Source organism: Sinocyclocheilus anshuiensis, unplaced genomic scaffold (genome assembly GCF_001515605.1).
Source record: "Sinocyclocheilus anshuiensis isolate Anshui unplaced genomic scaffold, SAMN03320099.WGS_v1.1 scaffold1091, whole genome shotgun sequence".
Taxonomy (NCBI): Eukaryota; Metazoa; Chordata; class Actinopteri; order Cypriniformes; family Cyprinidae; genus Sinocyclocheilus; species Sinocyclocheilus anshuiensis.
In genome coordinates, this window is record NW_015544196.1 from 435,834 (window position 1) to 445,715 (window position 9,882).

The 9,882-nt window shown below is 35.6% G+C and overlaps 2 protein-coding genes across 3 annotated transcripts in view; one reads left to right on the top strand and one right to left on the bottom strand.

The window, feature by feature from the left end:
• LOC107696739 (kynurenine/alpha-aminoadipate aminotransferase, mitochondrial-like) overlaps positions 1-4,648 on the bottom strand; it is an 18,416-nt gene extending 13,768 nt beyond the window's left edge. Inside the window, exons 1-2 of one of the 2 annotated variants that reach the window (XM_016497222.1) lie at positions 4,573-4,648; positions 3,577-3,662 (exon numbers count right to left, since the gene is read on the bottom strand). The gene's annotated coding sequence lies outside the window, so the exon portion shown is untranslated. Of the gene's footprint in view, positions 1-3,564; positions 3,663-4,572 lie in introns of both variants that reach the window. The other variant, XM_016497221.1, reaches the window with a different exon arrangement.
• A 775-nt stretch (positions 4,649-5,423) lies between these two features.
• Positions 5,424-9,882, top strand: part of LOC107696741 (INO80 complex subunit B-like) — a 6,231-nt gene continuing 1,772 nt past the window's right edge. Inside the window, exons 1-4 of the mRNA XM_016497223.1 lie at positions 5,424-5,765; positions 6,607-6,799; positions 7,726-7,880; positions 7,976-8,148. Coding sequence (XP_016352709.1) covers positions 5,723-5,765; positions 6,607-6,799; positions 7,726-7,880; positions 7,976-8,148 — 564 coding nt within the window. The 5' untranslated portion in view covers positions 5,424-5,722. The remainder of the gene's footprint in view (positions 5,766-6,606; positions 6,800-7,725; positions 7,881-7,975; positions 8,149-9,882) is intronic.

Genomic DNA, 9,882 nt, shown 5'->3' on the forward strand with positions numbered 1-9,882 from the left:
CGCTTTCTAAAATAATGTGGTTAATTGCAGTTCTTTCATGATTTAACAGGAGGGGGCAATTAATTTTTCACGTAGGGCCACGTAGGTTTGGACAGCTTTTTTCCCTTAATAAATGAAATCATCATTTAAAAACTGCATTTTGTATTTACTTGCATTATCTTTGTGTAATATTAAAATTTGTTTGATAATCTGAATCTTTTAAGTGTGACAAATATGCAAAAAATAACAAAAAACAGGAAGGGGGCAAAAACCTTTTCACAGCACTGTACATGTGATGTAAATAAGAGATGAATTCATCATACACTGCAGACAACATCACTGATTATAACTTATAGCTTTTTTTAGAGTGCTTACGCTAGACTGAATTCAGTGATATTCTTTGATAATGTAAATGTTCTTTGCTCGCTGTATAATTTGTTCGTTGTTTGAATAATCATGGACATGCGGCACTAATGAAACTTAAAATTTATTTTTATTAAACGTGATCAGGTTAAATACAAATTCAGTCTTATTAAAATATTTTGTCATAATATGCTAGCCTACTTGCCTAAAACGTTATGATGTGCGTAGTTAATAGATTACATTAGGCTACAGTGGTTTGAGCGCCTTTGTCCAGAGACTAGAGTGCAATTAAAGAGATGTGCTTAAGTGAGAAAGCTTCGGAAAACGGCTCATAAAAAGGACGAGGACGTGAATAGTTTTTACAAGTCGGAATGTAAAATTACGATAATATCGCGTGAACATTTCACATCAAATTCTGTCAGCCCTGTTGAAAAAACCAGCATATGCTGGTTAGGTATGTTTTGAAGCTGGGATGCTGATTTGAGCTGGTTTAAGATGGTTCTTTGCTGGTTTATGCTGGTCCCTTGCTGGTTTAAGTTTAGCTGGCATGTGCTGGTACTAAACTGGTCCGACCAGCTTAAGACCAGCACATGACCAGCTTAGAACCAGCATAAACCAGCAAAGGACCAGCATAAACAAGCAAAGGACCAGCTTGAGTGTGAGGGGGAGATGTAGGGACACGTGCCGCGAGGCGCCTAAGAAAATTACAACCGCTATTTTCTGGTCAGTTTAATAAACAATTAATCACAAAACTCACAAAATGAAGTATCTTGGGGATGATCGAGGGGCACAAGGAAAATCTCAGACCCGGCCCTGCGGCGGGGGGTGCTACAGCACCCTTAGATAATTTAAAACCCCATGGTTTTAAATTATGGGAGGCACCTCCGTTTTGGGGAAGTTCCATTCAGAAAGAGTGCAACAAATCATTTCAAATCATAAGAATACAAATAATAATATAAGAATAATAATCATAAACTACAAATAATCCTTGTCCGTCATTTTGACTGAATGGGCTGTAAATTTTCATTCATTTTCTATTTTCAGAAGTCAGGAGAATAACGTTATGTTTGGTAAATTAATGTGACGTGCTATATAACAACAATATCTATTGAATAGCTCTTTTCAGCCCGCTGCATTATTTTCCTTCATGTTTCCTTTGTATTCCGCAGTAAGTGAATGAAAAAAGACAACGTGCTGTTCATCTGTGGTCTGCTCTCACGATTTAATTTACGATATAAACCATGAATAATTCCCTGGAATGCACTAAGAATCTTTCATTTTTCTCCCCAAATCCTCACGTCTCTTTCCAGGTTTGTTTTCACACGGATGCTGTAAAATGTACTTGTTACGAAATATAGACATATATTATAGACTATAATGATATTTAACACGTCCGTAAAATTTCTGCGGATAGAAGGAGGATCTTTAAGTTATTTGTGGTATGTTGAAAGTAACTTGTTAATCTTTTACAATTTTAAATTTCCTTTTAATGATCGATGGTTGAAGGGTGAGTAAAATAATGTCAACTCATTGTATGCAGGTTTCGAAAATGCTTATTATTGCGTTCATAGAGCGAACCTTTTGCTGATTGTTTACGGTGTAAACGGAAGTCGCTCCTATAATCTGCGCAAAGTGTCACGAGGCGTAGGAAAAAGGTGGATAACCAAGAAGTCTAAACACGATGTGCATAAGAGATTCATAGTGGAGCACAGACAGATTACTAGAACAGGTATCAGTATATCAATATCAGTGACTTCAGCTTCATTTATTATAAAGAGAGCGCCTTTTGTTCAGTACCAAAACTGCTACTGAGAACCGTAGAATTTTTATTGGTGCCGACTACTGAAATTGAACAACACTAAAGCCAAACAAGAAGCACCAAACGCCAGTGTATATCGTGCGATACCCGTGCTTCATGCTTCTGAGGGGACAATTTGCAAATTAGACATGAAATGGTGATTTTAACTTCTGTGCATCTGTACTACATTGTTTGCAATAAACTTGTAGAGAAGGAATGACGATGGAGTTTCATTGGAATCAATCGTAATGGGAGTTTAATGCTATTATCCAGATTTACTGGATATAATCATATAATCGCTTAGAAATTTCACAAGTAAAAAGCCGATTAACGTATCCTCATTAGATAGAAATCGCTTCCAAATTATGATAGAAACTCCAAAAAAAGAGAGAAAAATGTTATGGTGCACATATTCATAAATAGTAAATAGTCATTTTAATTTTTGTGCACCTGTATTAAAATGTTTGTTATAAGATTCCACCAAATGAATGTAAACGGAGTTTCTATCATAATTTAGAAGCAATCCTAATGGGTCTTTACATGGTATTTATGATGATAATAGAAGAAGCTATGACTAAACTATCTCTGTAATCGCTACAAGTGTAAAAAGCCCATTAAAAGATCCCTGTAAGTATTCACAAATAAATAAACAGAAAATGAACCAGAGAAGGAATGTCAGTGATAATTCATATCAATGAGATCATTCATAATTTGGAAGCAATCCTAATTCCTTTAATCCTTTAATGATATTATCCAGATATAGGATATCGAATAATATTATTATAGAAGAAACTAAAGCAATGCAATCACTTAGAAATGAGTAAAAAGCCCATTAAAGGATAATTGTTGAACAGGAACTGGTTCCAGAAATAAAACAAAACAAAACAAAAAAAAAGAGAGAAATGGGAATGTTGCACGTTCATAAACAGACAAAGCAAAGTGATTAACAGTGCAACAGGAAGCATACAGAGAATATGGATTTGTTTTTGTGCAAACTTCAATACTGAGCCCTTTATTGATTATGCAACTTCTAAACATGAGCTTTTTACATAGCAGCTGACTAAGAGGTAGTTACATTTCATTATTTTCTAAATATGACATTAAATAGGTTGTCCTATAGACAAAAACAAATTACATTTAAAATGTAGCACGTTTTTAAACAAAGCAAATAAAATTGATTAGTTGTGCAACAGAACGCTAAAGTGCTCAAGTTTTTGATTATGCAAGTAAAAAAAGGGTGTGCAACAGGTTTTTTAATTCACTTCTGGGTTCAAATCTCGTTATCTTGACTTCAGCTTCATTTTCAGACTGAAACACACGTGCATGGAAACCATGATTTACTGCCATGCTCCTCGCGCAGGACTGAATGTTGTTTTAATATTACATGTTCAGAGGTTTCTATTACCCCACAAAAGCACATTTACCTGTAACATTACCTGTACTTCTTCTTCTGGTGTTCTATGGCGGTGAAAAAGGTGCATTAGCGCCACCTACTGATCTGGAGTGTGTAGTGTGCATACATCTGGAAGAAAGAAACACAGAAAAGAAAAAAAAAATAGATTCCATCTATTGTTCCTGTTTTTCAGGTATTTAAACACTTCTTCTTGCACTCTTGATTGCCTCGACCCATCTCCTAACAATACTTTTAAAGAAATATTATCAACTCCCAGCCACCCTAATTCTTGAATCAATTGAAATCTCTCCCTTTCATATGCAGAGCACTCAAAAAGAATATGTTTCACTGTTTATAACGCTCCACATTTGTCACACTTCCCCGATTCATGCTTGCCTATTTTATAAAGACTATAGTTTAATGCTGTATGTCCAACTCTTAGTCTTGATAAGATTGCATCTTCCTATTTACATATCTTTTCCTCTCATTCCCAACACACTCCTGAATCTGGAAAAGATGTCTTCCTTTAGACCCATTATTCCATAACTTTGGCCATTTCTTACTCACTCTCTTGAATTCAGCTTTACTTAAAGCCAGCTTAATTTCTATCTGTGGACACAGAAAAGAAAAAAAAATAGATTCCATCTATTGTTCCTGTTTTTCAGGTATTTAAACACTTATTCTTGCACTCTTGATTGCCTCGACCCATCTCCTAACAATACTTTTAAAGAAATATTATCAACTCCCAGCCACCCTAATTCTTGAATCAATTGAAATCTCTCCCTTTCATATGCAGAGCACTCAAAAAGAATATGTTTCACTGTTTATAACGCTCCACATTTGTCACACTTCCCCGATTCATGCTTGCCTATTTTATAAAGACTATAGTTTAATGCTGTATGTCCAACTCTTAGTCTTGATAAGATTGCATCTTCCTATTTACATATCTTTTCCTCTCATTCCCAACACACTCCTGAATCTGGAAAAGATGTCTTCCTTTAGACCCATTATTCCATAACTTTGGCCATTTCTTACTCACTCTCTTGAATTCAGCTTTACTTAAAGCCAGCTTAATTTCTATCTGTGGACGATTTAATGCTTTCTTTGCTAGCAAGTCCTCCCGCAATGCTTTCTGGGCCGTGTAGTTTTCTTTCTTGAGCGAAGCGTAAAGTTTTTTTTTCCGGTGCAGAAAGCGAATTCTAAATCGAACTATATTCACTATTCGTTCTTTCTGGAGATTTATATTCGCTGAAAGCATATTCGCTCACGTTTATTAATTGCAGATGCCTACTACATATGCAAATGAAAACCAACGCTTGATGCTCAGCTGGTAATCACAAACGATTGTGATTGGCCAAGCCTGAGCTGCGCTGAGAAATTATTTTTTTATTTGATTGAATATCAATATAACAATATATAAATAGTATTTCAGAAAGAAAAAGTAAGTAAAAGAAAAATTATTCATGAAAACTAACAGCTCCGTTGTGACATGTGACGCGAACTACATTACCCACAATGCTTTACCGCGAGGAAGCACATTTTGTAAACAATGCTAGAAAGCTAAGGAATAAAAATAGAGATATTTACGGGAGGCTTGGCTATATTACTAGCGTGTCATAGTTGATATTTCGTTTTAATACCGAAGGTATTATTCTTTCACAGGTTTAGTTTATTAACAGAACGCTTTTATTCAGTTAACGGGCGGTTTGCACAGGAATTAGCACGTTTGCGTTCGTCTGATCTGCTCTGCAGTCGGAGAAAATGTATTCAACATGATATAACAATATATAAACAGTATTTCAGAAAGAAAAAGTAAGTAAAAGAAAAATTATTCATGAAAACTACCAGCTCCGTTGTGACATGTGACGCGAACTACATTACCCACAATGCTTTACCGCGAGGAAGCACATTTTGTAAACAATGCTAGAAAGCTAAGGAATAAAAATAGAGATATTTACGGGAGGCTTGGCTATATTACTAGCGTGTCATAGTTGATATTTCGTTTTAATACCGAAGGTATTATTCTTTCACAGGTTTAGTTTATTAACAGAACGCTTTTATTCAGTTAACGGGCGGTTTGCACAGGAATTAGCACGTTTGCGTTCGTCTGATCTGCTCTGCAGTCGGAGAAAATGTATTCAACATGATTATTGTGGTGATTAATTAAGACCAGACTCATTTACTTGTCCATGGGGAAACGCAAAGACATGATTCACCACAGATTTCTCGCTGGTAAGTCTCATTTATAGAGGAGAGAGTGTTAGAATCGAGTTTTTCTACACCCACGTGTCTTTTTGAGTAATAAAACGCATTTCTTAACATGCACGGTACGGTAATTACCTTATTGTTAACCGTGACTTTGAGGTAATTTATTCCGTTTTTTTCTTCTTCTAATTAACTATGTGCAGTGTTGGGGAGTAACTAGTTACATGTAACGGAATTACGTAATTAAATTACAGTAACTTATGAAAATGTTAACGATTACAAAAGGGGGTTACATCTGAATAATTTTACACACACACACACACACACACACACACACATTTAATTGACTTATTTCCTTTTAATCATTTAATTGATTTATTTCCTATTTGGGTTTATGTATATGCTATATTAGCTGTTAGATGCCAGTGTTTCTAGTCATAGCTATGCAAAGATTTGATTACAAAACCAGCGTCATGGCTATCAAACTATTTCTTGTTATGATTTTATATCTGTATTTAACCTCAGAATGATCTCAAAGTAAATAGAGTCGAGTGCTAAAGTCTGATTTTGTGGTGGCTGTGTTTTAAATTAAATTATTATGATCTTAATTCAAGTGAAGAAGGATTTTGAAAGTCTTGACCATAATCAGTGTTGAGTGCTACTGTAAGGTTAACCCTGTCTGCTTTAAATGATTGAAAATGATTTAAAAGTACAAAAAGTATTAAAATGTAATCAGTTACATTACTTGAGTAAAGTAATTAAAATAGTTACACTACTTATTACATTTTAAATAATCTGTAACCTATTACATTTCCAAAGTAACCTTCCCAGCACTGACTATGTTTGGTTGTTGGTGTTTGTTCTGTAGCAAGCGGGGATGATTACAGCGTGCACAAGAAGAAACACAAAAAGCACAAGAAGCACAAGAAAAAGCACCATCGCGACGATGGCCACAGTTTCTCCTCCGAGGCACTGGAGTCAGACTCCGGGATGCTGATGCTGAAACCTCCTCAGCTCAAGCTCAAGATCAAACTAGGAGGACAAACTCTGGGCACCAAGAGGTCAGGCAGTTTACCTGCTTTTCAGCAATAAATGAGGCTGAGATTTCTGAGCAAGAGCTTTTTGTCTTTTTAAAAAAAGTTTTTTTTTTACATCATTTGATTTCTATAAATTTACACTATAACAAAACTCGTGTCATTTTCTTACTGAGATAATGGAGTGATAACCAGAACAAATCTCTTATACTGTAGACAATAATGTAAAAATGAATGCATATGCTCTTTATATTGGTTTATTTGTGCATTAAATCAATAGTTCTCCCCAAAAAACAAAACAAATATATTGTATGTTTGGGTGAATTATTGGTAAGGCATAAAGATCTGGGCTAGTGACCAAACATTTGGATGTTCAAACCCAGCATGAGCTGATTTATTTACTGTATGTTGGCTATTTATATTAGGCAATGTTATATGCAATCCAGACAGGTGGTTGTTCATAGCACAATAACATCTGATTTAAATTGAAGAACTCAAGGATTATGTAAACATGTAATTTACCACAGTTGTAAAGTAGAGGTAGAGTTGAGTGTCATCAGCATAGCAGTGATATGAAAAGCCATGTTTCTGAATGACAGAACCTAGTGATGCCATGTAGACAGAGAAGAGAAGTGGTCCAAGAACTGAGCCCTGAGGCACCCCAGTAGCTAGATGTTGCGACTTGGACACCTCACCTCTCCAAGATACCTTGAACGAACATCTGATTTAAATTGAAGAACTCAAGTATTATGTAAACATGTAATTTACCACAGTTGTAAAGTGCTGGAAAATCTTGAAAATGCACCTTGAAAGTGCTTGAATTTGACTTTGGAAAAGGTGTAAGTGTATAGTGTAATAAGTTTTACACTGATAAGTGTAAAGTTGTCTCTGTAACGAGTGTAATGTGAGTCACCTTTAACAAAGGTGTTTACTGAATGTTGTTCTTGTTTCAGTGTGCCCACATTCACAGTGATCCCGGACTCTCTGCGCTCAGTGTCGCCTCTGAACGTAGAGAGTGATGATGATGATGAGGATGATGATGACAATGACTCTGATGATGACGTGCCGTCAGAGGGAGTTCCTATCGAGCAGTACCGAGCCTGGCTGGGTGACTGAACCGTTCGAATATAGCAAAAACACATATATTTGAGTGACTCGCAGCCAGTGTAATGTGCATGAGTGTGTTTTTGTTGGTAATACCAGATGAAGACAGTAACCTGGACCCATCTCCTGTGCCGGACTTGGACACGGACTCGCTGCTGGGCGGCCCGATGGATGAGGAGGAGCGATGGCTGGATGCGCTGGAGAAAGGAGAGCTGGATGATAACGGAGAGCTGAAGAAACAGATCGACGAGTCTCTGCTCACAGCCAGACAGGTGTCATATGAAACACGCACACAATCAACTATCATTCAACCTACATAAAACTAAAACTCCAAAAAAACTCAGTTTTGTGTTGTGAAGATGCGCAAACCTTACCTTAACCTGACAAGGGTTATTATTGTTAACTAAAAGGTGAAATAATAGAATATAAATATTAGATCAGATTAGATTTTCAGTTAGTGTTGTTTCTATTTTATATATTTATAAAAATAGTAGTATATTTTCATCTAGTTGAATTTGAAGCACTAAAATTACTAACTGGAAAAAATGTAAAACCAAAACTGAAATTAAATGAAACCTAAATAGTAATATTTAAAATAAACAAAAGTTATAACATTAACAAACAATTACTAAAAATTAAACTAAAATTAAAATGAAAACTGAATGTATAAAAATAAAAGCTAATTCAAACTATAGTAGTATGTAAATAATATTGAATAGCAAGTTATACACTACCGTTCAAAAGTTTGGAGTAAGATTTTTTTTTTCTTTGAATGAATGATGCATTTATATAGCACTTTATTGTGTATCGCTGTACACCCAAAGCGCTTTACAATCATATGGGGGGATCTCTCCTCAACCACCACCAGTGTGCAGCATCCACCTGGATGATGCGACAGCAGCCATAGGACAACGGCGCCAGTGCGCTCACCACACACCAGCTACAGGTGGAGAGGAGAGAGAGAGATAGAGCCAATCAAGTGGATGGGGATTATTAGGAGGCAATGATTGACAAGGGCCAGTGGAGGGAATTTGGCAAGGACACCGGGGTTACACCCCTACTCTTTACGATGAGTGCCATGGGATTTTTAATGACCACAGAGAGCCAGGACCTCGGTTTAACGTCTCATCTGAAGTTTTTGGAAATGCCACATTTTGGCTGTGGAAAGAAATTCATCCTATTATTCAGCAAGGACAGATTGAAATGATCAAAAGTGACAGTAAATTTATACATTTATAATGTTACGTTTCTATTTTAAATAAATGTTGTTCTTTTGAACATTCTATTTATCAAAGAATCCCGAAATAAAATGTATCTCAGTTTTCACAAAAATATGAAGCTGTTTTCAACATTGATAATAATCAGAAATATTTCTTGTGCAGCAGATCAGCATATTAGAATGATTTCTGAAGATCATGTGACACTGAAGACTGGAGTAATGATGCTGAAAATTCAGCTTTGATCACAGGAATAAATTACATTTTACGATATATTCAAAGAGAAAACAGTTATTTTAAATTCCAATAATATTTCACAATTTTACAGCAGTTACCATACTTATTTATCAAATAAATGCAGCCTTGGTGAGCTTTAGAGACTTGAACAGTACTCAGGGGTTAAAGCAAAAAAAATCCTGAGCCTGAACTTTATTCCGGGGCTTGGGGGTTGCGGGGGCGGACACATACACAGGGTTGTTTGGCAAACAAAAAAAGAAAATGATTTTCCTTGAAACTAATTAGTAACGTATCTGCCATTGCCATTAGCCCTTGACAGGCTCAGACTACAGATTTTTAATACTTTAAGAAATTTTCAAATGACAAAATATTAGTCTTTTAATCACAAAAAGTAAAACAATGCAGTTGCAGTTTGAAATGTTTTAACTAATCTAGTGCTTAACTAATGATTATTTTGATAATCAAGTAATCTACGGATTATTTTGACAAGTGAGTAATCTGATATTTTTTAGTAATACAAATAGAACTAAGTGAAAAACAGGCTTTAATATG